General features: G+C 43.0%; 3 protein-coding genes and 2 non-coding genes across 10 annotated transcripts in view; 1 reads left to right on the top strand and 4 right to left on the bottom strand.

Moving 5' to 3' along the window:
* On the bottom strand, window positions 1-17,316 carry brd1a (bromodomain containing 1a). Of its 6 annotated transcripts, XM_037981120.1 has the most exons (15): window positions 14,335-14,623; window positions 13,050-13,096; window positions 10,797-12,198; window positions 10,148-10,304; window positions 9,819-9,950; window positions 9,601-9,729; window positions 8,750-8,920; window positions 8,244-8,556; window positions 7,433-7,747; window positions 4,730-5,305; window positions 4,435-4,576; window positions 3,452-3,585; window positions 2,750-2,859; window positions 2,282-2,436; window positions 1-1,505 (listed from the first exon to the last, which is right to left on the bottom strand). In XM_037981120.1, exons 2-15 carry the CDS (start codon window positions 13,069-13,071, stop codon window positions 1,322-1,324), a joined length of 3,942 nt encoding a protein of 1,313 aa, XP_037837048.1. In that variant the 5' UTR covers window positions 13,072-13,096; window positions 14,335-14,623; the 3' UTR covers window positions 1-1,321. The 6 variants fall into 6 exon arrangements, with proteins under 6 accessions (XP_037837048.1, XP_017280317.1, XP_024863511.1 ...); XM_017424828.3 differs by lacking the exons at window positions 13,050-13,096; window positions 14,335-14,623 and adding an exon at window positions 17,193-17,316; XM_025007743.2 differs by lacking the exon at window positions 13,050-13,096.
* Window positions 8,695-8,767, bottom strand: trnak-cuu. Its single transcript has one exon. It is a non-coding gene; the product is annotated as a tRNA-Lys (tRNA).
* Window positions 16,319-16,391, bottom strand: trnak-cuu. The gene has a single exon. It is a non-coding gene; the product is annotated as a tRNA-Lys (tRNA).
* Window positions 17,278-24,652, top strand: zbed4 (zinc finger, BED-type containing 4). The gene is made up of 2 exons (XM_017424831.3): window positions 17,278-17,414; window positions 19,560-24,652. Exon 2 carries the CDS (start codon window positions 19,684-19,686, stop codon window positions 23,437-23,439), a length of 3,756 nt encoding a protein of 1,251 aa, XP_017280320.1. The 5' UTR covers window positions 17,278-17,414; window positions 19,560-19,683; the 3' UTR covers window positions 23,440-24,652.
* Window positions 23,861-27,721, bottom strand: part of alg12 (ALG12 alpha-1,6-mannosyltransferase) — a 5,814-nt gene continuing 1,953 nt past the window's right edge. Inside the window, exons 2-9 of the mRNA XM_017424832.3 lie at window positions 27,188-27,320; window positions 26,926-27,099; window positions 26,639-26,833; window positions 26,459-26,562; window positions 26,100-26,323; window positions 25,741-25,910; window positions 24,870-24,945; window positions 23,861-24,784 (exon numbers count right to left, since the gene is read on the bottom strand). Of these exons, the coding sequence (XP_017280321.1) occupies window positions 24,538-24,784; window positions 24,870-24,945; window positions 25,741-25,910; window positions 26,100-26,323; window positions 26,459-26,562; window positions 26,639-26,833; window positions 26,926-27,099; window positions 27,188-27,320 (1,323 nt within the window). The 3' untranslated portion in view covers window positions 23,861-24,537. The remainder of the gene's footprint in view (window positions 24,785-24,869; window positions 24,946-25,740; window positions 25,911-26,099; window positions 26,324-26,458; window positions 26,563-26,638; window positions 26,834-26,925; window positions 27,100-27,187; window positions 27,321-27,721) is intronic.

Genomic DNA, 27,721 nt, shown 5'->3' with positions numbered 1-27,721 from the left:
CTCATTAAATACAGCCTTGGATCTTTACTGTTACAAAGAATTAACAACAGTTTCGTACAAAAATAGAGGATTACATGCAAGTGTTCATATTCTTTTTTTTTTTTTATTTTGCTACAAAAACAGACCCCGCGATATTTTGGATGCCCCCGATTAAAAAATAACACTACTGCAAAGTACAAAAAGAAGTATACCAAAACTACCGAATGCTACCCAGAAAAAATAGTAATCATATAAAAAAAATGAAATGTCTCGAAGTCTACAGCTACAAAAGAAGTTAGAAAAAACAACAACAAAGTAATTCAAATAAAAAGGCAATTCATCACCACAAAAATGTCACTTCTTTTTCAACAATCGGTCTCTCTTCAAATATAAAGTAATGCAAATACTTTACAATAAATTAACGCAGGCACGTCTTTTTATGACTACAGCAAAACAAAATGACAAAACGGATCACTTAAAACACACCTCACCTTTTTTTTTTTTTCTTTTTTTTTGGCAATAACTTCTCACATACCACAGAAAATCAACCAGCAAATAAGTTCTGGGTAGCAACATTTTTGGTTTCTTGAGAACGAATCCCTCTGTGTTCACATCAGACTGCAGGTATGAGCTTCAGACACATACAAACCGAGCATTCAAATCATAAATAAGAACAAAAAAAAAACATATCAAAACTATTTTCCATACAAAAAAGGATTGATGTCAAATGAAAGTTTACTTTATAAACCTCAATAACTTAAACAATAACAAAGAGATACTCTGTTTTTTCTTCTTTTTTTTTGAAACGTGATATCAAATTATTGTTTAGATCATACAGAACAAGCAGGACAGCACTCACGCTGTAGTGGCAAAAAAAAGGATAAATATTTTTTTAAAAACTGTACAGTGGCCGTGTATGTTGTAACACAAGTTAGAGTCAGGCAACTGTACAGATTATTTACAGTTTAAATACAAAAAAGGGGATTTATGTAAAAAAAAGAACTTACATATGGAAATGCAATAATTCAAAATAACAGATTTGAGTCATTTTCAGCTTATATTTAACTGTTGCTATCCCGACACTCCTGAAATGAAATCTGTCACTCTTTCGCTTCGAAATGTTTGGAGTGAAAGTGGTGAAAAAAAAAAAAAAATCAAATCAAATAAAAATAAAACCAGGCCTCTTTTTTTTCTGCACGGCTACAACACATTCATCGCTGAGAGCACCTGTTACAGCAGATGCTCGGTAAACATTTCAGTCTCCTGCAGAGACGGAGGGGAGGGGGCCACGGGAGGCTTTTTGGTTCGAGGAGGGGCGCAAATCCGTCAGCTGGCCCCGTCGTCAGTCCACGTCGCTGAGGTCGCTGACTGGCTCGTCCTGCACGATGCTCAGGTGGTTCATGGCGCGGCTGAAGGCGATCTGGACGGCCTTGCGGATGCTGGACGAGCGCCCTTCCATCATTTTGATCTTGTCGATGGTCTTGTCCATCCCGAGAGGAACCATTTTGGACCTAGGAAGCCACTGCCTGGGGAGGAGAAACAGAATCGGGGTCGGGATGTTTTCAGTCCAGGACCATATCAGACTTTTTGAAAGGAAAATGGAGGCTCCGTCATCCTCTGTGCATCCTTTTATTTCACTGAGGTATAAATTAAACATTCAGCTTCTATGACAGACTCAGCTGAGAGAGATTATGTCTTTTTGAAAACTGCTTTTACTAAAGTTAGTTTATTAAATAGATCTTATTTAAGTAAAAGTACATAATTCAGTTAATATCAAATACTTACCAAGCACCTAATGTGACTGGATTGTTTTATAAAGTCACTTATTATCCTGTACTTACTTATGGAGGTATGTATCTGGTAAGTACCAGGCTGTATTATGTACTGCTACCCTTATTTTATTTTTATCTTATAGTCAAGTTTTATGAGAGCACTTTGAGTAACACTTGTGTTGAGGAGAGGAGATGCTAACGACTGTTACACAAAACAGCCACGTACCAATAAACTGTGACAAAGATCTTCACAGAGGAAAGTTTCTTTACAATGTGTCCAAATTATTTACTCGTCCTGATTCTTTGATTGATAAATAATAGACTCGTCTGACATCCTTTTACAATAATTTAATGTAGACTCAGGTGAAAATACCAGGAGCCTCTCGAGGCGAGAACCATTTGTTTTTCTCCTGACAAGTGAAGCTACGCAGGCACAAGAGAATAATGATCAGCTGACGGAGAGCTTGACAGGTTTACCCTTGTAGGAGCTCGTGTCGGCTTAAATCACTCGGGCAGACAGCGGCACTCACCAGCTGCGCTTGTTGTCGAAGAAGAGGACGAGGAAGAGCTTCTCTCCGGTCTTGTACTGCATCTGCTCTCCGATGCGGAGCACGTCCATGGGGGGAGTGGGGATGGACACCCCGTTGTGCTGGCAGCCAACACGCGGCATGTGGGGGTCTATGATCTACTCGTAGCAGGAGAGAAAGCGGGAGGAGGAGGGGGTTACATACACGAGCCTGCAATCATGCATTCAAAACAGTCCAAACTATTTACACACACACATATGACCTGCTAAGATTCCTAAATGTTTCCGTTCATGCAAATAGTTTAAAGTGAAAGGGTGCCATCTGGTGGAGAAACTGAACACTGCAACCAATAATAAATCTACTGCTCCAAACAGCAGAAGCACAGATTTATCACCAGGTTTTAGTGCATCCTAATAAAAAATTAAAAAAAAAAGGTGTCATTCAAACATGCCGTCTGTGCTGCACACTCACCAAGGCAGGGTAGGAAGGGTATCCACTACATTTGGCCCAGACTAGCTTTAGGGGTTCCAACACAACGGTAGCAGCGCTAGCTGGCATCCAAATATTGCTGTTGCCAACCTCTACGGAAGCGGGAACAACACCAAACAAGTTACGTGCGCGTTCGTACACACAACCACATTTTAAAAGCCACGTTAGAAGGGTCAAGAGCGTACAGCAAATTTATTTAGGCTGGATAATTAATTTAAAGGCTTACGGTGAAAGACAAATATTCAAATTTGTCAGCCACTTTTAGAGTTTAATTAGCCAAATATGAGTTTTAGAGCAGGAGAGGGTCTCCAGATGCTGAGGGTGGTAAAAAAAACTCACAGGTCACTGCCAAAACTCACACGGTCTTTGGCTCGAAGCTGCTGTTAATTTCCAACCCGACTTTTTATGCATGTATAAAAACCAGATGTCTGCAAGTTGTATCAAGTCCCTACAGTTTAGTTTAACAGGCAGAAACACAGGATCTGAACCGGTGGGACATCATTAGATTTAATAACTCACAGAGCCTGCAGATAACATATCTAAAGAAATAAAACGTTCAATGTAATCAAACATCAGTGAGACCAGAGTTTATTTCAGCGTTAATTCAGCAAAACTTCACAGCACTGATGCAGGTTTTTAGTTTCAGATGTCCATCAAGCCACGTGTGCGCTCCCTTTGTGTTACCTGCAGCGATTCGAGCAGCTTTTGCAAAGTTCCCAGACTCTATGCAGGCGATGAGCTCGCTCTTATCGTCCACAGTGTTTCTCCGGACCAAAGCAGGCTTCCCCTTCCCGCATTTTGGAAGACTGAGAATGGTGCTGAAAGCAAAACAAACACACGAGGAACAGCTTTAACCTAAAAACATCTACTGTCAGCGTCATTAGAACAACATAACTGGACTAAAATGGACCAAATAACGGATTTTTTATAGTGTTATTAAGACAGTGGGAAGTGGAAGCTTTGTCCAAATATATTATTAAAAAAACCAATGCAGCATGTGTTTAAATTCCAGGATATAATATTTAGTTTGGTAAATCTGGTAACCCATATAAACCAGAATTGTATGTATGTGAAATTATACAACCGCTTTAAACAACAGAGCTTTATTTTGAAATCTATGCTTCGTGTCGTGAACTTTGTTAAAACATCCGGTTTAAACATAAAGCTGTCTAGATGTTAATCATAAAAGGATACAAGAGTAACTGAATGAAGAAAAGTAACTTTTATCTGGAGTGTTTGTTCTGCTGTAGTTTCACTGCATCAAAGCTTCAGGTTTCAGAGTAAATCAGGTTTTATTGCGTTTTGGAACAGACATCGTGACATTTATGTCTTCTTACAGCGTTTCTTGTTGCTGACAAAGCAAAGTGATCAGGGATTATTTCCATGAATCATCCCTCCAGTCATTAATAACTTATAATTTATATAATTATAAGTATTATATATTATATATATATTTATATAATTTGTTTCTTCAGTGATGTATAAAGAAGACAGGAGCTCTGAATGGCTGTTTTCTGCCATCATTGAAGCAACTTTACAGATACGATACGATTTTTAATGTCTGTACTCCAATAAGACAACATGCTCTGCCATTTTTCATGTGTTTACCAACTCTCACGACTGAAACATGTCCCTGCAGCTGAGTTATTCTGAACAGTCTGATCTACCTGGTGCTTCCTGGTAAACTGCTACATGAAGATATGGAGGACTCGGAGGCGCAGCGTCTCCGTGGTTCCACAGGCCGACTGCTCCTGCTGCTTCGCTCCAGCTCCTTCTCCTCCCCCATGTCCAGAAAGCCTCTCGACAGGCCTGAGAAAAGCCAGAACCGGAGTTAAAAGCCGACGCTGTAATCTGAACCAGAGCTGCGGCTGCTGTCAGATCAAATCTACAATCCAAACACAAAAGAGTAAAAACAGACAACGAGCTCAGCTTCGTTTCAAAACTTTTTTTTTCTTTGTGTACCGGTGTCGAGCCTTTTCACAGGAGACTCTCCCTCCTCTTCATGCTCTGCCTCTCCTCTCTCCTCCTCCTCCTCCTCCTCTTCATCTCGGCTGTCACTGTGCTTCCTCTTCTTGCTGTGAAGCAGCGTCTCGAGTCGGGGGATGACCACTGACAGGATGGATTTGGAGCCCGGCTGCGCGCCGTCTTCATCTTCGCCCTTCTCTCCCTCCTCTCCGCCTGGTTTCCTGTCAACCCCGTCTGACTCCTCATCGTCTGCGCTCCCAGCGGTCTTCGATTTGCGGAAGAGGACGGCGCCCCGGTGGTTGGCCGCGGTCGCCGCCTCGGCGAGGGTGGACGTGGCCACCACGCTCACGTCTCTGTCCAACAGGGCGCTCTGAAGGACGTGGCCGTTGAGACGCGGCGCAGAGGAGAGCAGCTCGGGGATTTCGCCGTCCAGCTTTAACCTCTTGCTTCGGATTTCACAGTCTGGGGCGGCGTCGATGGGTTTGAGGGTGGGGGGCTCGGAGTGTGCGTCTGAGCGGATGAGGGGGGGCAGAGCGTCCGACGGCTCCAGTTTGGGAGGAAGAGACTTGTCTCCTGTAAGAAAGCACCACCTGATCAGAAACAACAAGATTTGTTTCACGAATAAACAAACAGCCAGAACATTATGACCACCTGACAGCCATCATGTTTAAAGCTGCTGATGCAGGTTGGTGATTTTCTCGTTTCCATTCAAGAACCAGCGTCAGAGAGGGATGGAAGATCGAGTTTTCTCTGCTTCGGAACGATCACCACGGCGATGTGAAAATTTAAATTAACTATACGGTTCAGAAACTCGACTGAAGGTTTCTTGCATCAGTAACCTCAAAGTTTAAACGTTAAAGTTGGGCCTTCCTTTACAGCAAACTGATCAAAACAAGCCGGTTTTATCACAGCGTCACAGTGTTTTGTTCTCCAAAGCCTTTTCCTGAATATAAATAAAACAATCCTCGTCTGTATGACGTCTCCTTCTCACTTTCACAGCCCACTGAATCTAACAAGACAGACGTTCAGAACCGCATTCTCTCAGGAGCTCACAACTCCACAAGGTTTTTATTCATACATACAAATCTATTATCTAACAGCCTTATAATGAGATGCATGTGTAATCTCTACATTTGAATTTGTGGGAAGCAACCTAAAGGCTTGTTTTATAGCACTGATTAAAACCTTAAATGACTCTTTCAAACAAATCTGATGGGGAAAGTGGGTCAAAACGTCTGCTTTGTGGGGCTGAGAAAAGGCTGGAGCGTGACCTGTGATTCAGGATATTTAGAGCATGTAATTCTTTTCACAGTTACAGACACTACGTACATTACAGGAAAACTGTGGTATTTGTACACACGTACAAAGGTGTAAAAGGGTGAAGAATATTTGGATCCAGTCAAAAACAATCATGATAAACAGGCATGTTTTTAGTCAAGCTGATAAAAATAGTTTGATAAATTTAAATACTTTTTGTTGTACGGTGCCCTGAGAGGACTTCTGCTGTGGATTGGTGTAAAATAAATACACTGAAATTAATTCAGCTCAATAAAATTACATAAATCCTGATTAAATCTGTTGATTGTTCATTATTTTTACACTAAGACAAAACTGCATTCATTCATTCAAGCTTCAATACAAGCAAGAAACTGCAGATTATATTAAAGTGATAGTTTCACTTTAAGATCTAAAATTAGTAGAAAGCTTATTAACAATTAACAATTGTTAATTAACAACAGGAAGAGCTGTTTCTGTTGTAGACAGCTCTTTGAATGACTTCAGTTTGAAGAAATATTTCTGACCAATGACTGGTTAACGGCTAATCAGAACAAAGCCTTAAAATCTCAAACAAGCCCTATTTCATAAACCTTTATATTGCCATCAGTTTTAAATTCTGTGCACATAAATATTCTATGGTTATTTGCGAGCACAAAGAGCAGCAGCAGCAGCAGACTGTGTGTTATATTACTGCAAGACTAACTGTAATATAACTGTATATTGTAAAGATTTATAAAGTAGAGTTTGCGTAAATCACAATAAAATGTAATGCAAAAAGAGTTGTTTTAAGATCCACTTTTCTTCAAACTGAGGTCCTTTAAGGAGCCATCTGCAACAGGTAAGATATTAATTGTTGTCACTAAATTCCATTTAAAAAATAATACGAATCATCTCCTTAAGCCACAATAACTAAACTCTAACCCATAGGTGTCAAACTCCATTCCTCGGGGGCCCCTCTCCTGCATGTTTTAGATGCGTTCTTGCTTTTAAACACCTGTGGACACGCTGCTGCAGAACGTCATGATTTGGTGAAGAAGTGATTGAACCATTCGAATCAAGTGTGTTGGAGCAGAAAAACCTAAAACTTCCAGGACAGCGGCCCTCGAGGCCTGGAGTTTGACACACGTGCATCTGTTGCTGCTCTGTAACATCAGGAAGGGGAACTACCTTCATAAATTAAGTTTCCAAGACGTCTCCTTGAGAGTAACTCGTTACCTTCTGGACTTCAAATATCTCTGTTAAAAATATCTGACAGTTTCCAACAATCTGAGCTGTCAGTGACAGACACAACAACGCCCCCTGCTGCCTTTTAACTAACATTGTTTTGCTCTGTTGTTGCTCAGAATTAAAGTTTTAACACCGGGATTCTCTTTCAGTGTGAACATTTAAATCATCCTGAAGCGAGAACAGATGCACACATACCTTCATCATCTGGAAAGTGGCCCCGGGGCTTCAGTCTCTCCTCTCTGAGTTTTTCCAGCTCTGGCACAGAGAGGTCCGGTGCAGACGAAGCTAGTGTTGACGTCGAGGTAGAACAGTGAAAGGTAGCAGGCAGGCGTTTCTTAAGGCTTATTTCGTTCCGCACGTCGTTGATGGTCTTTTTCAGGAGCTTGATGCGTTTGCTGCGGGAGGGACTGGACTTCATGGCACAGGTCAGGTCGAACTTCTCCAGGAGCTGCTGCAGCTGCTTGTCCAGAGGAAGATGCTCCCGATTGGCCGGTTTGAGCAAGCGGTCCACTGAGGGCAGAAATGAAACAGGAAGTCAGAGACAATGGAACAGAACTGTGAAAAACACATCATTGCCCACTGTAGAAGGCTTGCATTTTTGTCCGTTCATTAGCAAAATATCTCATAAACTACTGGGCAGATTTGAATGCAATTTCCAGGAAGTTATTATTAGAAATACATCTACAACTGATTATCTTTTAAAATTGTCCTGATGCAAGATGGCCACTACAGCTAACTGACCTTAGCAAACACAAAAATGGCAATAACTAAGTCAAATTTACAGATCCTGAGCTAAAGTTAGTCATGGCAGCAAGCAGCTGAGAGTTACTCACAAAACATACAGCACACACATTGCATCATTTACAGGGTTTGACCAAAACAACTTAATCCCTTCTCATTGGAAGATAATATTTTAACACTGACACGAAAGGCGGCAAGTCTAACGCATTCCTTCAACGAGAGCCAAACCTTTAAATCAATGATTAGTTTTAAACCGTTTTCATACCGTCTTCCCAGGAAAACGACGCTGCCGTTTTCATTTCCGGAGCTTCCGACAAATGCGTGCCGCTCTCCGTGTCAAAGCCGATCTTCTCTGCGTCCCGTCGGGCCTTTCTGAGCAGGACTCCGCCCTGGTCCCTGAGGCGAATGGCGGCGCGGTAAAAATACGTGTCCTTTGAGTTGTACTTCATGCAGTTCTCGACGATGAGGTTGAAATCCGCCTCGAACTGGTCGAAGTTGTTGTAGCCCTGGGCGTCGACCCGCTGCCGCATGGTGGAGAAGTCCATCGGGTGCTTAATGTGGTCGAGGTAGTCCGGCACCTTCGAGAGACATCGGGAAAAAGAATTAAAAAGTGTGAGACAAGGTTACACATTTCCCCCATGAGCTCAATTCTTATGAAATGAACAAATGTCACACTTTTTTCAGGAGTGTATAAAACTCCTGAATAAAAAAAGCTGCGCCCAACGTGGGGCTCGAACCCACGACCCTGAGATTAAGAGTCTCATGCTCTACCGACTGAGCTAGCCGGGCTTGCAGTGAGCGGCGCCCTTTGCTTTTCCAGCTCCAACACCTGCCAGACGACCTCATTCTCAGATGACACACTCCCGCTAACAGGAAACCACATTGCGCAACTCTGCGTGCACGAGGCGGGTGGCTGCGATTTCTAATCCGAGTCAGAGTGATCTGAGTGTGACAGAAACAAGCAGCTGTCTGAAGCCAACAACTTTAAACAGGCGTGAGAACACACAACATTTTACTCCTTTCTCAGAGCGAGTTTTTCTTTGTTTGGTGTCATTTGAATTTCAGAGCAATAGGTTAACATTGTCTGTCGTCCACAGATACATTTACACACCATGTTTCAATCAAATAATTATATTCACAGAAATATTCAACCTTCATATTTCTGTCAGTCAGACAATCAGGTAAAACACTCACAATAAAATATTAGCTAGAGGGACATGTTGACTTTTAAGTGATCAAGTCTAATAAGAAGATTAATCATGCAGCTTCTAATTTCATGGATATTTACATCAAACTCTTTTAAAGGAGCTAAAACAATCAGGCCACATCTGCAAGTATTTTCTCATCATTTTCATTGTATTGCGTTAGTTGTGTTTACCAAACACTCAAATATATAAACAAGTGAAATGAACATGAAAAATAAAAACCAAAATACAACTTTAAACACTTTGATGGAATGAATTTTAGTTATTCATACAGCAACAGCAAAAAACTGCTTTACCACAACAATCAAAATGGAGAATATCATGTTGGGTTTTCGACAAAGAAATACAAGAGTCTTTGCAAACAGTTGCACAAACAAGAAAAAACAAAAACAGAACGTGGTGTCCGCTGTAGATCACCTCATTGACATCGACCGGCTGGGTGAAGATCCTGGCCTGGTCTTTCGCCTGCAGCTGGTCCAGGAGAGCTCGGAGCAAAATACTAAACGGTGTCAACTGCATCTCCAGAAGGGTCTCCTGCAGTTTAATCTGCAACACAGCCGAGAAAGAGAGACAGATAATCTGAATTTCTCGCACTGGTTGCGAAACGGCCACGAATGACCAGGCACTTCCACTACCTCTTCCCTCTTTAGCTTCTCTCTCTTGCGGATTAGTTCCAGCAGAAGCCGAGCTCTCTCCAGGTCGTGTCGGAGGCGGTGCCACTCCTTCAGCTGCTCCTTTAAAGTCCTGCTTTCCTCCTCTTTCTGCCTCTGGGGAGAACATTGACATGAATGAGTTTGACATGAATGAGTTTACATAAACCAGCACGTGTACGCACAAGCAAAAGAAAAAGCATAAGCAGTATGAGTGGCTTAGACTTGTGGAAGATTGTGACTATAAAGACATTTATGCAATATTTTTAAACATGGTAAGGACATAAAGACGACGAACTGACAGATGGACGTACAGGCTGTGCGTTCTTCTGTGCCTGCAGGCTTGTCTGTAGGCGTCTGATGAGAGGCACGCCGTTCCTCGACTGTCTCTTCAACGTCCAGTAATTTAGGACCAGCTCCACAAATGCTTTCTTCTTCTGTATGGACACCTGATTCAGAATGGTTTGTAACCTGGAGGAGAGAGGAGGACAGCCATTAGAAGAGAAGAACCACCAGCAACAAACAAATAAAAGATTTGAATTTCCACAGCTGCTTAAAAAGATATCAGACCGCATCGACCTTAAAGAGCCAAAGAAAGAAAAGCACGCCGCTGCTCATCTAAATGTTCGTTTGAATTTCCTGTGATAAACATGATGCTAATCATGTTACCTTTTCTATGGCATTTTCAACACTGAGTTAGCATCTATGCTATGTGATTATTAGGGTTTTCTGACATATTGTGCACTTGTAAATCGGTGCTTGGTTTTTAGTTTCACAGGATGTTTTGCATAAACAGCTTACCAGCTTCCTCCTGGTGTTTATTCACAAGCCTCAATCGCAAACAGATGCATCAATAGCTCTTTTCTGATTGTACTGCAGCCCAATGAATGAAGTGTGAGGTGCCTGGAGATCCCCACCCCTACAAGACAACCCTTCTGATCATAATGCAGCTAGTATTTGTACCTGTGAGCAGGAAAAGTAGGAACAGCAGCAGGAGCTGCAGCTTCACTTTCATCCTCCGATTCAGGCTTTTTGCTTTTAGTTTTCTTTTTCTGTTTGCCTTTCGACTGTCCTTTATCCACTCTCTTGCAGAGTCCGTTTTTTGGTTTGGGGTCGTCGTAGATGGAAAAAGGTCTCCTCACGCACCCCTTAGGCGTGTGAGCTCCACAGTATGCTGTCTTTTTAACAGAGAGGGTGGGCTCCCCCGTGTCCGTCACCTCATTGATGGGCTCCATCTTCATGAAGAGGCCGGCCTTTTGGGCGCAGCTGACGTGGAACGCTGTGTAACAGTTGGCTTTGTGGCACTGGATGCACGCCCCGACGCCTTTCTCCTTGCAGATATAGCAGGTGAGCTTCCAGCGGGCTGGAGGGATCTGGCTGACACCGTCGATGGGTTCGATGAAGGTGGTGTTGGAGAAGCCGACCTCTGGGACCCAGAGGGCGCACACCACGTGGCCCCACCGGTCGTCGTCTGTCTTTTTCACAGCTCCCCCCTTGTTGGGACATAATACACAGTCTGCCGGCTGGGTGGGAGACTGGAGGCAGTGCCTGCAGAGCCACTGGCCCTCCGGGGCGTAGGGCACGCCGTAACATTCCTGGTGCACAGCAACACTGCAGATGTCACAAAACAGGATTGTGTTGCTTTTATGACACTCTCCACCTGTACAGATGGAGCAAACGGCGTCCTCGTCGATGAGAGCCTGATTCTCACTCGCCTGATCCAGGCTCTCCAGATATAACTCTTTTTCAAAGCGGTCAATGAGGAACTCAAAGACGTTGTGAGACACCTGACTCATCCCCTCACTTCTCCGTTTGTCGTTGACTAAATCCAACCAGGCGTAATCTTCCTCATCCATGTCATATTCTGTCTCCTCATCAAGCTCCTCCTCTGTCTTTTCTATGAATTTATAAAAGGCAGAAGGACGCTTTGGAACTGCTGGCAGGTTATATTCAACATTGCGAAATTTAGGCTCCGGAAGCTTTGGGGCAGCGTGGGTGCTGGCATGATGCCCGCCTCCCTGTCCTGGACTGCTGATGCCCAGCGCGGCGTTCCTCTTCTCCTGGTTGTTTTTTAACCGGACCGACCTCTGCCGGACCTGCTGCTGAGGCTTCTCGGCATTCTCCTTGTTGCTGTTGCTCTCCATCATCTCCTGAACCAACGGGTCGTCGTCCGAGATGACGTCCAGCTTGTCGTAGATGCTGAGCCGATGGATGCGGCCGTCCAGCTCGAACTCCACCATGCGCTGCGCCTGGGCGTACGTCAAGATCTGCTTGTTGGGCGAAGGCTTGATGGGAGACGGTGACCTCTGCGGCACCGCGACCCGGTGCTGCCGAGCTTTCTTCTTCATCTTGGCGCTCCGTGTTGCTGTGGAGAAAGACGGCAGGAACTTTGTGAGGGCGAGGTAAGAAAGTTGAAGCAGATGTGAGGAAGTACATTTGCTTATATCTTTCACAATAAGACCAGTGAAACATCTTTGCATCATAAAACACCATATTAATGCAATATCAATGATACTGCTGCACAATTACAACTTCTTAAGTTTAACACATCAGGAGGAGAGGTTAGAGCAGTGTGTTAGTTTCTTTGGGTACAAGAGGGCAGATCTCCAACATAGCACAATATTTATAAAATATAAGAAAACTGTGACAGTTTAGATTGAATTCCAATAAACATCTTTCATCATTTGAAGTAAAAACACTGCAGACTACAACCAGGTATGCAAGGACGAGATTGATGCGATGATGTTATGTGTGGTCCAAGAGTAAATGACTCTATTCAAACAAGAAAAACTTGCATTTTCTGCAAAGATCTAGTGTGAATGCTGAGTACTGAAACACTTTGCTTGTTGAAATAGATCAAAATTAGTTGAATACCAGCTGAACTTTCAATACTTGTTGAAATATTTAAAGAAGAAGAAGAGATACTGGAGCAAAAGGATGACCAGAAAGAGCTGAAAGACAAAAACGCACAAGGAGACAAAACGAATAAAGTACGGATCATGAAGTTAAGACTAAAAGTACGCAAAAGAAGACAAACAGGATACACAAGGAGATAAAAGATGATATAAGGAGACAAATAGAACAAGTATGCTGAAGCAGAATTCAAAGAACTCAGTTTTAGAAGTGATCTCAGTATGTTTCAATGAGAAATAAATGTAAATAAAGTTATATATTTCAAAAAAGTTAAATAAATAATAAATAAACCAAGTCACAGACCTGTTTTGATGAAACTGAACATTTTGATACGCAAATAGCTGAAGCAGCTGAGTACGTTGAAGGTCACAGTCCCAAAAAAAAAAATCAGAAACACGAAACTATTAACAGGAAAACAATACTGATAAGCAAATCTCTAAGTGCACTTTAAATGACAGGAAGACCGAGAGGTTTATGGAAATGACTGATGTTGTTACAGTTTGGTTCTGCTCTTTATTTGTATTTGTACTTTAAAATTTAATGTCAGTTCTATCCGGTGACAACATTGTGAAGACTCCTGAAGAGTCGTCGGTTTAAATAACTTCAGTAATTATGGAGTTTAGTTTTTAAGCAGCCACGGGTTTTAGAAGAAAGCGCAACTTCAACGATTGCATTCATTTTAGAATTTAATTTGCTAATGGGCTCTTGTAGGAATATACTCAAACTGATCACTCGTGGTATGTCATTAAAAATAAACAAAGGTAAATGCCTTTTATTTAATAAATGCTGAACCTACAATGACAAAATTTGCCAGGTTGCATCGACCAACTGCAGCTGATACATGTATCTTACCTGAAGCTTTACAGCACGAAATAAAACTATATATCCTTTATTTATCCAGGAAGAAGTCTGTTTTTCCCAAAGAGACCCGGTAAGCTACAACAGTAGCTAGCATTTAGCAGCTATAGTTGCTAATTAAGCATTTCCAACTAATAACATCAATTACCTCTGGTTGCTAGGATACCGTTACACACTCGACAATAGAGCTGTGCTAACTTAAGACATTATCTCTGAACCTAAGCTAATTTATTAATGCTTTACAAAGTCACTTTAATGACTCTGACGCCCCGGGACGACTAAAAGCAAAAATATACAAATATAGATGCAGCAATTCTCAGCAAATGAGACCAACTCAAAGCAAAGAAACTAGCTCATTCGGAAGCTCGTAACGTAGAAAAAACAGTCAGAGACCTGAGGCATTTAAACGCTGTGGGAGGCGGCCAGACGGAGCTTTCAGAAAATGACCGCAGGAGAAGGCAACGCTTCCCATTTTGGGTGGAAAGCTGCTTTTCGCTCGCATTCCAGGCGACCAGTATGCTAACAATACCGTTAGCTAGCTAGCTAGCCTGGCTAGGTGGCTAGCAAAGAGGAGCTAAACGGAGCGAGCGGCGTCAAAACGCAACAAAAAGCTGTTTGATTAGAAAACGCTTCACGTCCGATAAAACCCGCAGTGGCTGCGTGACTCCTCGAAGAGTTGCGCAGGAAGGCAAACGAAAAAAAGCCGAAGCGCAAACATTAACTGGTTTACCTTTTCTTTTCTTTTTTTTTTTTTTTACAAAGAAGCAACGGCCTGCGTAAAGGGCTCGGGTACCGTGCACAATAGTACCATCCAACGGGCGAGACTCGGGTCTTTTCTTCCGGCAGCGGAACGGGAAGAAGCCCCGCTCGGTGCCCGGGAGGCTCCGGTGTTAATTTCTGCAGAAGAGGCGCAGTTGTGTGTTTTTTGGGCCATTCAAAGGCTACAGTCGAGCAGAGGCAGGTTTAGCAGCAGTGGAGGCAGGCAGGAGCGCAGACGGATCATCCGCCCACAACAATGCGTTTTAACCAGACAACTCCCACCCGTACGTGTGACGCTGGAGGTCATGTTTTTTTTTTTTTTTTTAAAGAGTCATAGGTTTCACACAAAAGAGTCCATCTGTTACACAGCCGGTCCGTCCGAGCGGGCTAAGGTCCAAACAAAGCGTGGGCTCGGTTCTGCTTCCTTAAAAACTCTCTGATTTATCACTTCCAAGTGTAAAATCTGGACAAATGCATGTAAAATAAAACAATTTTTAAAAAGGCCCAGCATTCCTTACAGGAGGACAGCTCAAAGCATGTGTTGGGAAGGACTCTCAGCTACTACCACAACAAATTTGAACAGGATGTCTGCAAAACTGGCTAAGCTGCAGCCATTTTTGTGTTGACCCGCTACGGTGGCTATCTTGAACTACTGAGCTGCAGATGTTCCTCCAGCTGTTGACTCCAATAATTTAAACAAACCTGTCTGCGCTCAGGTTATGTGTTGGGGATCAGTCTCAGCTACTGCCGCGCCAAATTTTAGCTCAATGTCTGTAAAATTCACAGAGTTTCAGCCATTTCAGGTCGGCTCCAAAAGTCAGTCGGTTGTAGACGTGCATCCAATCATCTTTCTGGAAGTTTCATTAAAAGTCAAACAGACAGATACATCATCCACCTTCACCTTTAGGGGAAGGTGAGCAATAAATATAGATGTTTTATGTCTGGGTGTCAAATTAAAGAACGATCTGGGTGAGTTAAAAACCAATAGACCTAATTTGTTTTCAATAAAAAGGTTTAAAATTTAAATTAATTCCAATGTAAACCAACTAACAAGTCAAGACAATGAAATTATGTCGGTGTGAAATGGGCATAAATAAGTTTTGGCTTCAACTTTTTTAAAGGTGAAGGCAGAGCGATGATGTTTTTGCCTGTGTCCGTATGCGTTTGTCTGCACTGTTAGCAAAATATCCCGTGACGCAGCGCACAAATTTGAAGGAAACGCTCAGAAGGTAATCTCTGGACGGACACCTACAATGATTAATTTTTGGAGTCAGTGCCGTTCAAGATGGCCACCACAAACAAGCAACCTGCAAACTGTAAAATGGCTGCAATCCAGTCAGCGTTACGGATATTCAGCTAAACGTTGGTGTGGTAGTAGCTGAGAGTCATTCCCAATACACACTCCAAGTGCTAACGGATCTGATTTGAAACTCTTAACTGTTGGAGTCTGTTAGCAAAATATCTCATGAACCGCTGGACGGATTTTAATTAAACTTGTTGGATGTACCTCTACAACTGATCAGCTTCTGGAGTCAACCCAATTCAAGATGGCTGCCAAAAGCCATCTTAACTTGGGAAACACAAAAATGGTTATGATTCAGATAGTTTTACAGATACTGAGCTAAAATTTGGTGTGGTAGTGGCTGAGCATCATCCCCAACTCTTAGTTGGAGCACATTGTGCAATCATTTTGCCTAAAAGTTTGGCATTAACAGTTATCTGTCTGTTAGCAAAATATCCCATCATTACTGGAAAAATTTGAATGAAACTCACAAAAAGTAATCATCGGATGTACATTTAGAGTCGATTTGATTCAATATGGCGCCACACAAAATGGCACCTATAGGAGACATCAGGTAAAAAGAAACGGTTACACATTTCCCCCATGAGCTCAATTCTTATGGAATGAAAAAAGGTCAAACTGGTAGTGTTTAAAACTCCCGAATAAATAGGTACACCCAACGTGGGGCTCGAACCCACGACCCTGAGATTAAGAGTCTCATGCTCTACCGACTGAGCTAGCCGGGCTAGCAAGAAAGGGTGATAGTAGCTGAGAGTGATCATGCGTAGCCGTTTACTGGGTTTGATCAAAACAGCTCTAACTCCTTCCCTTCTCGTCATAAGATTAGTTTAGTTTAAAGCCATAACAGCTGTCAAAATACACGATTTTTCAATTATTTTTCTTTTGAACTGAATTGAATAAAATAACCACCAATTAAATAACCACCAATTACGCATCATGCAAGACCAAAAGCCTGCCGCACAATTCATAATAAATGAGCGAAATCAGCAGAATCCTGTTTCGTTGCCAACAATTACGAGTCGTTTGTTTACATTCGGACAGTCTCACGATCCGGTTATCGAGTCGGTGAAACAATCCCTGGACGATGGACGCCAGGTGGAAGGAGAAAAAGGTGAAATTCTTCACTTTTCGAGCGCAGACAGCTCATTAAATATTCCAAACTATGCCATTTTCCTAATGATATTTAAATGAAAACCCTGATGAGTTGGAGTTGCATTACCCTAATCATTTAGTGAGTAGAAACTGTATTAAAAGCATAAAAAAAAATTATAAACCCTGTTTTGACAGCTACTGCGGCTTTAATCCAATATGAAAAGTGGTGAGTGACATGGCCTTTAATTTTAGTTGTTTTACATTGTTCAAAGTGACTGTTGTTTTGATTTGAATATGTAAAAATAAACTCATTCATTTGTGGTTAACAATGCAGTGCAAATAAATGATACGGGTCAGTGTCTGTGGGGGTGATTCTGTGACATAAAACTTAAAAATAAAAATAAAAAGTCACAGTTTTTGTGTCGTCTCTGTACCTTGTGCGAACCTTTCGGCCCAAATCAATGACATCACTGAACGTGCTCCTTCCTTCCGTCCGACGCTGCGTGGAGCTGCTTCTCCGGCCGAACTGCGAGCGAACCAGGAGACAAAAGCAACAAAGTGAACCCCCCTCTCCGCCTCCGGATCAATCAAATAATGTGTCACATTTAACCGTTTGGGAGCCGAAACCCCGTGATCCCCGCCGTCACAATTTCAAGGTAAGACCCGCCGATATCGCCTGGGTGTTGTTAAAAATAAAATAAAACAAAATAAAATCCCCGCGTCGCGGCCGGGGACCGAAGCCGCGGCGCGACTGCGGCTCGTCGGATTCGGATCCCGTGTGGTTCGGGTTCTGCCTCGCCAGGTTAGCTTGTGTCCTGTGTGTGTGTGTGTGGCCTAGCTGGCGGCTAACCAGCTAGCATCCGCGGTGCGGGTCCGACATTAACCTGGACGCACGGGTGAATTACACCGAAACTAACATTTCTGGGAACATTTGCGCCAAAGCTCAGCGTTTTACCTGTGCGCTGTTTGTTTTCTTTTATATGTGTGTGTGTGTGTGTTTATTAGCTCTGCGGCTAACAGTTAGCTGCAGGATAGCCAGCGTCGTGTTTACTGATGATGTAGCCTTTCACTAACAGCGCTATTTTTATTATTTAATGAAATTATGAGGCGTGGGTTTCGGAATCACGACAGCTTCCTCTCCCCTCAACGTGGAGGTGAGGTGAAAAATCCGGCGTGTGCGTGATCATTTTAAACTGTTTTTTATTTTTTCTTTTGTGTGTGTGTGTGTGTGTGTGTGTGGAAGATACAAGCTAAGCCAGTCGGTGCTGGCTATTTTCTGCTGTCCTCTAGCATCTTCCTGACTTAAGCCGAACCCGGAACCCTGTCCGACACAGAGCTTCATGAGGGGAAAACATCACGTATTCACCTGGGTTGGCCAAAAGTAAACGACTAGAATAAATAAATTTAAAATAAATGAATGACTGCTATCACCGTTTCCACGTTTATGAATCACAACCTGGTGTGCTTTTAGAATAATGCACTAATTATACACAATTAATTGTTAGTAATTGTCTAAAAAAGTAGCGGAGTCACATAATTAATGTGTTAACTTCACTGAGACTGGTTGAAATAAAAGCAAAATTCTGTGTTGAATTAGCTTGGATTACAATAGATAATTGCTGTATAATCTTATCTCGGTTATCTTACTTTAAAGGTGAAAAGGTGATGCTTTTGCTCCAATATGTGGGCAGATTTTAATGAAACTCAGACAGTAATAATTGGATCTACAACTGATTATTCCTGGAAAACATAAATAATGTCTGTAACTGTGTCAGTTTTATAAATATTGGGTTAAAATCTGGTGCGCAGGTAGCTCAGAGTAGTTCACAACATTAACTATTGACACCGACCTGGTTTTGCCTATTAGCGAAATATTCTCCTAAACTACTGGATGAATTTAAAGACTCAGGTAAACCCGATTCACGGTGGCTGCCGCAGCTAACGGACCTGAGCCGGCACAAAAACGGCTACAAGTCAGTCAGATTTTTCCATCTTGGGCTAAGATTTGATGACATCGATTAAAAGTTTGACCAAAACATCTAAACTTCCGTCCCTTCCTGTCCTAAGATGATCTTAGTTTAACATCCCGAGGCGGTGGACGATACGCATTCCTTCAAGGAATGCTGCACATTTAATTATGTTGTGACTTTTAGGGTCAGTGAGGCAATTTGATGACAAGAAAACGGCACAAATATGTATAGAAAAATAAAATACAGCACTGTAATTTACCAAAGCTTTATAATAAGCTGTAAATTTAATATATCCTCTCTCTGCTCAGTGTTTTTCCCTCTGAATGAAAAAGACGTGTGGAGACTCTGGTAGTCAGAATTAAGCAACAGTTCTACAGAAACACATTTTACCACCTGCATAAAGGAGCCACGGCACCGTCTGTGGGCCCACTTCCTCCAAAAGATCATAAGGGAATCTTCCAGAGTACCAGTAGACCTGGTTAAACCAGTACCTGTAACTAAAACAACGTTGTGAGGCCGTTCTTGTCCCTTTAGAGATTCAAATTACATTTTTTTTTTTCTTGTTTGTTTAAACAGCGGACGTTTTTTGAATGAAAACCCTGATGCTAAATGAAGTGAAAGTAGATGTCTCGTGCCTTAATTCCGGTAATTATTTGCTGCTGCTGTTATCGAACAATGTGTTGCAGGTTTCAGAAAATAAAAATGAAAGCAGATCGGACGCGGCCTGATTGGTCTTGGCGGGGCACCTGCATTTCCTGCTTTTGGGAATTTTTTTTTGTTGTTTTTCACGCCACAGATCTTAACTGTTTTCTTCTCTCCGCCTGTCCGCAGGTCGTGTGCGAAGAAGTTGGAACTATTTCCAGTGATAAATGGAGACGGACGCGCAGGCGCTCTTTGGCACACACGTCGCGTCACCTGCTTGAGAGCTGCTAAAACAAAGTGAATACAACTAACCATGGAATCCTATTTCGCAGAAACTGCTGCTATGGATGGGGAGGAGGACGTTCCAGACATGAGTGAGGACTTGTTTAGTGAATCTAATGACTCCACAGAAAGTAAGAAAAGGGAGGCGAAAGGGAGCTGCTTAAAAATTGAGGGGCAGGAAGGTTACGTGTTCAAATCGTACAGCATTAACCCTCATGACCCGGCAGACGCCATGTCGCCTGCTTGCTCCTCAACACTGGATAAAGACTCCCTCCCCTCTTGTTTCCATTTATCTTCTCAGGTAGACAAACAGCTGGAATCGTGTCACACTGATCCAGCTTCTCCGAACACTGACACTGAGGAACAAACGGAGAGTGAAAAGTTTGAAAATGGCAGTGGATCGAGTGAGCACATCAGAGATGACATCGAGGACGCGAACGGATTAGAAGAAGAAACGCAATATGACGAAAGGTTAGCATTTGGTAGTTCAATTGGCCCCTTTCTGACTAGAGATGTCGACGAATACAGTAGTTTATTTGGCGGCTACACGAGCACCCTTTACGATGTTGCCATGGACGCTGTCACTCAGAGTCTTTTGTCATCCATGAGGAGTCAAGCCAACCCGAGGAAGAAATCTCCTGCTTGGAATCATTTCTGCATATCTCCGCGAGACAACACCAAAGCGATCTGTCTCTACTGTATGAAGGAGTTCAGTCGGGGCAAGAATGAAAAAGACCTCAGTACGAGTTGTTTGATGAGGCACGTACGAAGGGCTCACCCCACAGTGCTTCTACAAGATGGAGACGCATCTCTGCAGAACCTGCCTAGCTTTTTCGCCTCGTCTTTGATACCTCCCTCCCCCAGCTCACCAAAAAACGGAGACCTGAGCAGCATTCTTGCTTTCGCCTCAAAGAACACGTCGCCGTCCACGTCCTCAGCTGAAAACTCCGACCCGTCGCCCAAAGAAGTGCTACCCAAAGTTGAACCAAATCTCGATCCGTACGCCAGTGTGGACTCTGTTTGTGGCGCTCTCTCAGATCTACATTCCACTGAAAACAACATGGAAGACATGTCAGACGGAGTGCCCGAGCGCCCTCCGGGGACCCCGAAAGGCTCGAGTTCCCGTCGCAGGTCTGCTGTGTGGAAACATTTCTACTTGTCGCCTGCTGACAATTCCAAAGCAGTATGCATCCATTGCATGAATGAATTCAGCAGGGGTAAAAACGGAAAGGATCTCGGGACGAGCTGTCTTATCCGTCACATGTGGAGAGCGCACAAAGAGGTCGTAATTGAGGAAAACGGACAGGGCAATCACATTCCCCCACCCTATACAAACCCACCCTCGTTGATGTCCCGTTCACATCTGCAGGATTCATTAGATATAAAAAAAGAGTCATCCCTCCTCCTGTCCTCGCCAGAAACAGTATCTGATGGACTGCCCCAAAGCATGGAGGAAAGTATGGACATTAAGAAAGAATGTGAAGAGGTGATGCATCTCTCGGCACACAAGTCCTCTCTCAACCTTTCCTTCCAAACTCAGGGGGACGATACACCACTTACTTCCTCACCATGTGACCTCTCTGAGGGTCCCAGCTTCATTCAGGATCATTCAGTTTTCCAGCAAAACAAAAAGATCATGAAACGGGTGAAATCTGAAGTGTGGCACCATTTCATAGTGTCGCCGGTTGACCAATTAAAAGCACTGTGCCGTTACTGTCCGTGTGTCATTAGCCGGGGGAAACGGGGCGACTTTGGTACAAGCTGCCTGATGAGGCATCTTATGAGGCGTCACCCAGACGTTCTGAAAAACCAAAAAAGCACAGATGACAAGCAGTCCTTCCCCCATCCCTACATCAACCTCCCCGCAATGAATGCAGTTTCAGCCAAAGAAACTGACAGCTCCTCCATTGAGAAAAAGCCACAGACTCTCCCCATTTTCAGTAAAAAGACGTCAAAACTGTGGAACCATTTCTCCATTTCACCTACTGACCCTACAAAGGTGGTTTGTTTGCACTGTAGCCGTACAATTAGCAGAGGCAAAAAGACTACGAACCTCGGCACAAGCTGCCTCTACCGGCACATGCAGAGGTTTCATGGACATTTTCTTGAAAGTAAAAATACTATCTCAGGTAATGTGTCGTCTGCTGAAATCCGTGTTAAACAAGAAGTCATGGACACGGCTGTTTATCAAGCGGAGCAAAACTGTGAGAGGTTTGATGAACATCATCCGGTTGCCAAAAAAATCACCAAGCTCATCGCAGAAATGCTCGCACTGGATCTTCAGCCATCAGCCGTGGCGGAGAACGCTGGACTCAACAGACTGCTAGAGTTCCTCCAGCCTCAGTATTCTCTCCCACCTTCTTCTTACTTTAACAGCACTGCCATACCAGATATGTATGAAAAGGTGAAGGGTGTTTTGCTGACCCACTTGAAAGAGGCTGAAGCAGGTGTTGTCCACTTTACAACGAGTATTTGGGTCAGTAGCCAGACAAGGGAATACCTGACCCTTACTGCCCACTGGGCGACGTACGAGTCAAATGTCAGACCTCAAGGTCAAGATTGTCATTGTTCTGCTCTCTTAAGTGTCTCACAAATAGACCGTGATATGCATGACATCCCAAAGCAGCTGGAGTATCTGTGGGACTGTTGGATCACCTCAACAGGACTGAGGAAGGGGTTCACTGTAACGAACAACAGCACCATCAGACACACTTTAGATGCGCATGGCCACGCCACCCTGCAGTGTTTTGGGCACACTATAGATCTCATTGTAAGCGAAGCCATAAAAAGCCAGCGAATGGTCCAGAACGTTCTGAGCATGGCGCGAAAGCTCTGCGAACGCGTGCACCGCTCGGCCCAGGCGAAGGAGAGGCTGGTCGAGCTCCAGAGGGCTCACCAGCTTCCGGAGAACCAGCTGATCCAAGACGTTCCGTCCAAATGGAGGACCTCCTTCTTTATGCTGGAGAGGCTGGTGGAGCAGAAGACGGCCATCGACGAAATGTCGATCGAGTGCGATTTCAGGGAAATAATCAGCGGCGACCAGTGGGAGGTCTTGCTGTCAGTCTGCAATGCACTGAAACCTTTCGAAGTGGCCTGCAGGGAAATGAGCACCCGCACCGCCACTCTGGGACAAGTGATACCACTCGTTCACATTCTCAACAGAAAAATAGACCTCCTGTTTGACGAGACCGTGGGCATCGACAACATGCTCAGGTCTCTAAAGGAAGCTATGGTGACCAGGCTGTCTGCAATTCTGCGCGACCCACAATACACCTGGGCGACCATGCTGGACCCACGATACAAGACGTCACTATTTACAGAGGAAGAAGCCGAGCGCTGTAAACTGGACCTGATCCAGGAGCTGGACTTGTCCTCTTCTACCTCAGTTAACCCTTTCCTGCCCAACGGCTACAGCGAGGACCCCATTTCCTCCAGCACCCCCCTCTCCAACAGGAACCTCTGGTCCATGATGACTGACATCAGGCAAAAGATAAAGACTGAGGAGAGGTCCTCGGAGCTGGAGGTGCTGGAGTATCTGGAGGAAGATATTCTGGATCAAAGCTGTGACCCCATGGACTATTGGAACCTGAAGAAGTTCCTGTGGCCTGATCTTGCCAAAGTAGCCGCCCGTTACGTGGGCTGCCCCCCCAGCATCATCCCAGCAGAAACACTGTTCAGCACAGCCAGTGTCAGCTGCGCTCTGAATCAGGCCAGGCCGATGCTGGACAACGTGGAGGATCTGCTGTTCCTGAAGGTCAACCTCCCTCTGATTTGTTTTCAGTACTGATTCTCACTGAGCATTAACTTGAAAATAACTATCAAGGACCAAGTTGCATAGCTGTGAAATGGGAGGTGTTTGTAAAATATCATTTTCTACACTGATTCTACATGCAAAGGCCAGATTGATTTTTTTTTTTTTGTTTGTTTGTTTGTTGTACTACTGTTGAACACTTTGGTTCTGTCGTGATGAACGGTCTCAGTAAGAAGTGTATCAGGGAGGGAGGGTTTATCTAGCTGTAGGGGTTGGTGATAATGTGGTTGTTTGTAAATGGTTTTTTGTTGTCGTTTTCTGTCCACTCTCTCCTTGTGCCTTATCCAGAACTACTTCAGGTCAAAAATGCTGTAAATATCAATGAAATTGTGCAGAATGTCAGGATTCTTTGATTTTTTTTTTATTTTTTTTTTCCCCACAAATTAAAGTTAAATGCTTTTTTTTTTCTCTCTCTGAATGAAAACATCGCCCAAAATTAAATGCTGTGACTGAACAATGTTTTAAGTTAATGCTATTTAATTTTTTGTGTGAATTTGAGGCTGATGGTACTGTCGTTTTAAAAATTCTTTTTTTTTTTTACTTGCTGATATGTTTTTAATGAGATCATTTATAATATTGCTGTATTTTCAGAATAAAGGGGATTCTTTGGTATTTACAGTTTGTCTCTTAAGCACAATTTTATGTTTGGGGTTTAAATTATGGGTTTATTATTGATCAACACAGTGTACTGTACAATTTTATATGAAAGGATTTCTGAGCTTAATTTGATAAATGTTTTAGCATCGAGACTGGACAAATGCAAATTTTTGTGGTCATTTGTAAATAAAGGTTTTCATTTTACAATGTTGTTATCATATAAGAGTTGGGGTTGTGTTTAGCTGAGCTTCCATTCGATTCTGCTCCAAAAATTACTATTTCTTTATTGATTTTACAAAATATACAAATCATTCTCTGCTGTAAACGATGAACTCAGCTATTAGGGGAACATTTTAGATGATCTGTATTTCAGTGGCATTTGAAGAAAATCTTATACCAGTCCTTTTTATGACATGAAGTGTTTTTAAGATGGGATTTTCACCTGAGAAATCCACCTTTTAATCCAGCAAATTCCTGTTAATGTTCCTCGTCTTCTCGCCGCTCTGTTTTTCTCGCCATCAGAACAGTTTTCCTCTCTAAATGCACGCTGACGGGAGGGAATCGAGCGCCGTTGAAGGCCATGTTTTTGTAACCCTCGATGAAAATCAGGGGCTGGTGAGTGTCCTGGAGCTGCTGGATCTTGGCGGTGTTCGCCTCCATCAATAAGTGCGAGTACATTCGGATCTCGGGGCTCGTGACGCTTAAATCCTCTCGCTTGTCGTATCTGTTAAAATAAATCCAGACACGGTAAACGATAGGGGACGGGTTTTACATTACGATCCAAAGACAGAGCATAAATAAACACCAACCTCCAGTTTTTGTTGTGCTCCAGGAAGCGTGACACTCCCGTTTCAGCGGCGTACGTGTCAATGTGAACAGAGACATCTAATGGAAATCAAGAATGTCTTTTTAATTATTGCAGTTTTTCCAACAATTTTAAAAAATGTATTTAAAATCCCAGAGTCTGCAAACTGCCTCAAACTTCAGAAATATTTATAGCTGATTCAACTTGACAACAGGAATGGGAACTTAAGAGTTAATCCTTCAAAAAAAAAAAAAAATCTGCTCAAAACTACATCCTTTTAGCATTACATTTTTGGTAGAAAGATGCAGCTAATTTCTTAAAAAAAAACAGACACCCAAGCTGTTGAAGTACATAAAATTTGTAGTTTGTTTATTTAAAGAAGGAGAAAAAAGAAAGACCTAATTAAATAAAGAAATTGTTTTAGCTTTTTATGTTAATTCTTTTTAGGGCTTTGGATCACAGCCCATTTGTTTCTAAATTAGCTTATTTTATATGTGTTTGTGGACTCAAATAGGTCTGGATAGTGTACTTTTTCTTAAAAGAAATATTACAAAATGACTTTCTCTCAACACTTAATTTATACAATACAATGCAACAAATTATTTTGTAATGCATAGTATGTAAATTGCAATTTATCAAGTATGTTTTTAAGAGCTGAGTACATTTTGAGGCTCTATATAAACTTTAGCAGGAAAGATGGTAAAATTAGGTCTTTAAATGTACAGGGCAGACCCCGATCCAAAGCAAATACAAGAAGTAATTCTAAAACATACTGTATATTTGAACTTATATGTTAAAATAAATCCTGACTGCAAACTGTAGTTCAAACTTCACTCCATCATGTGAAACTAAAAGGAGCTGAAAGTGATTCCAACCTGCTGTAGCCGGCAGAAGCTTGTGTAGTTTTTCCATCCCTCTAGCTCCGGGGTAGTTGTTGTAGGAAACGTGGAGGCAACCAATAGAGTACGTTGCGTTGATCAACAGCTGGCCGACCACGACAGCAGAGCCCAGTTTGTAAATCCAGGATTTCTGATAGTTGCAGAAACTTCATCAAATAGAGAAAAACTTGATTATTAAAAAAAAAAAAAATTCATCAAATTAAAAAAAAGAGGCAATTAGCAGACTCTGTGAGAGCTCATTTCCTGCTCTAAATGTCAGAATTGTTTGTAAGATGCTAGATGAAGACAAGTGTTTTCCCCTGACTGTAAAATCTCAGGTTTATGATTCAGCTTACACGAACGAGCAGCCGCGTGCAGCAGCCAAATTGAGCACGGGGATCGTGTAAATGATGAAGCGCAGCTCCTTGTGAGGCAGCAGCGAATAGATGAGAATGAAGCCTACTGTGGGGAGCAGCAGCGGCCTGATTCTTCTGTCAAGGAGGCCGAGCGGCAGAAAGAGCAGCGTGCAGCCCAGGGCGCGAGGTACTGCAGAGTAAAAGTACCATAAAAAGGGAGAAGTCTAATGGAGAGAAGTTAAGAAGAACTTTGAGTGGATACAGAGAAAGACTAAAACCTATGGAAGTTTTTAGCAACTACTTGAAACAGAGTCAAAAGCAATTTGGTTTCAGGTGGGTAAACATTTTTGAAAGGATACTCCCCAGTTGGAGCTTTTATTGAGAATTGTGTTGTACCACAGCACCTGCCCCTCAGGCCACAAAAGTTTCCGCCAAAAGAAGGAGTCGACAGCCAACGTCAGAGCTGCGGAGCACAAAGACAACAGAGTCAGGATTATTCACGTATTATTTCTAACATAAACTGTAAAGTTACCACTCACCCAAGGACAGGAGCCCAGCCGGAGCAGCGCAGTAAATGAGCCTCAGCAGTCCCAGCTTCCTGCTCAGCAGTGACCTCAGCAACATGAGGCCCAGCAAGACGCAGAGCTCAGACCGGAACACGATGATTACCAAAGCAGAGAGGCTGATGAAGCGAGCGTATTTCTGAGCCATCCAAGATGTGAACGCTATGAGAACTGGGAGCAAAACCTAACTGTCAGCATCAGCATGTCTTAATAAGAAGGACAGAAAAGGTTAACTCGGGGTCTCTGTCAATGGGGCGTCTTACCTAAAGGGAGTGCAAAGATATTAGGGAGCGTCCTGGTGCTGTAGAACATCAGGTGAAACTGGGAGGCACAGATCAGACAGAAAAGAGCTGCAACTGTGGAGCCAAACTGCTTCCTGACCTCTTTCTGCATGTGCCACAGAGCAGCGATGACACACAATCCCAGCGACGCTCGGACTGCACAGAAAACATTATGCATCCTTACAACGGTGCTGTAAATACTCATTACACAAATATAAATAATCCCATCTTCAAGTTTATCTACCTGCTATCTGAGAGTAGAATTTAGACGCATCCAGCAGAGATGACAGGAAAACAACAGGGGAGCAGAGAGCGGCGAGAAACAAGGGCCCGAGGAAAGTACGAGGAACAACTCCGGGGAAATCATGGTGGTCATACTGAAAGAAAAGAGATTTATTTTACAAAATATTTATCAAAAAATTATTTTTTCATCTTTATACATGAAATGTCATTTTTGACACAAATTTACTGTAAAAATGTACGGCAGAATGTACACAGAAGGTTGACAGCAAGAAAATAAAAAGAAACTTTGTTGCCTGTTTTTGTTAAAACTATGCTCTTAATGTCATGGTTCAACCAGGGGTGGAAATTAGCACCCGCCACCCGCCAAATGCGGGTAAATATTTGAAGTGGCGGGTGAATTTGATCAACACACACGCCACTGTGGCGGGTTGGCAATTTGAACAGAAAATGTGTTATTTGTCCTCCTAACATATAGGGGGCAGTAATGTGCTCGAGTTGCTGCTGTTACGTCGAGCCGCGTTCCCCCATCAGATAC

Source organism: Kryptolebias marmoratus, linkage group LG18, assembly GCF_001649575.2.
Source record: "Kryptolebias marmoratus isolate JLee-2015 linkage group LG18, ASM164957v2, whole genome shotgun sequence".
NCBI classification, from domain to species: domain Eukaryota; kingdom Metazoa; phylum Chordata; class Actinopteri; order Cyprinodontiformes; family Rivulidae; genus Kryptolebias; species Kryptolebias marmoratus.
This window is presented reverse-complemented; position numbering and strand designations above follow the sequence as displayed.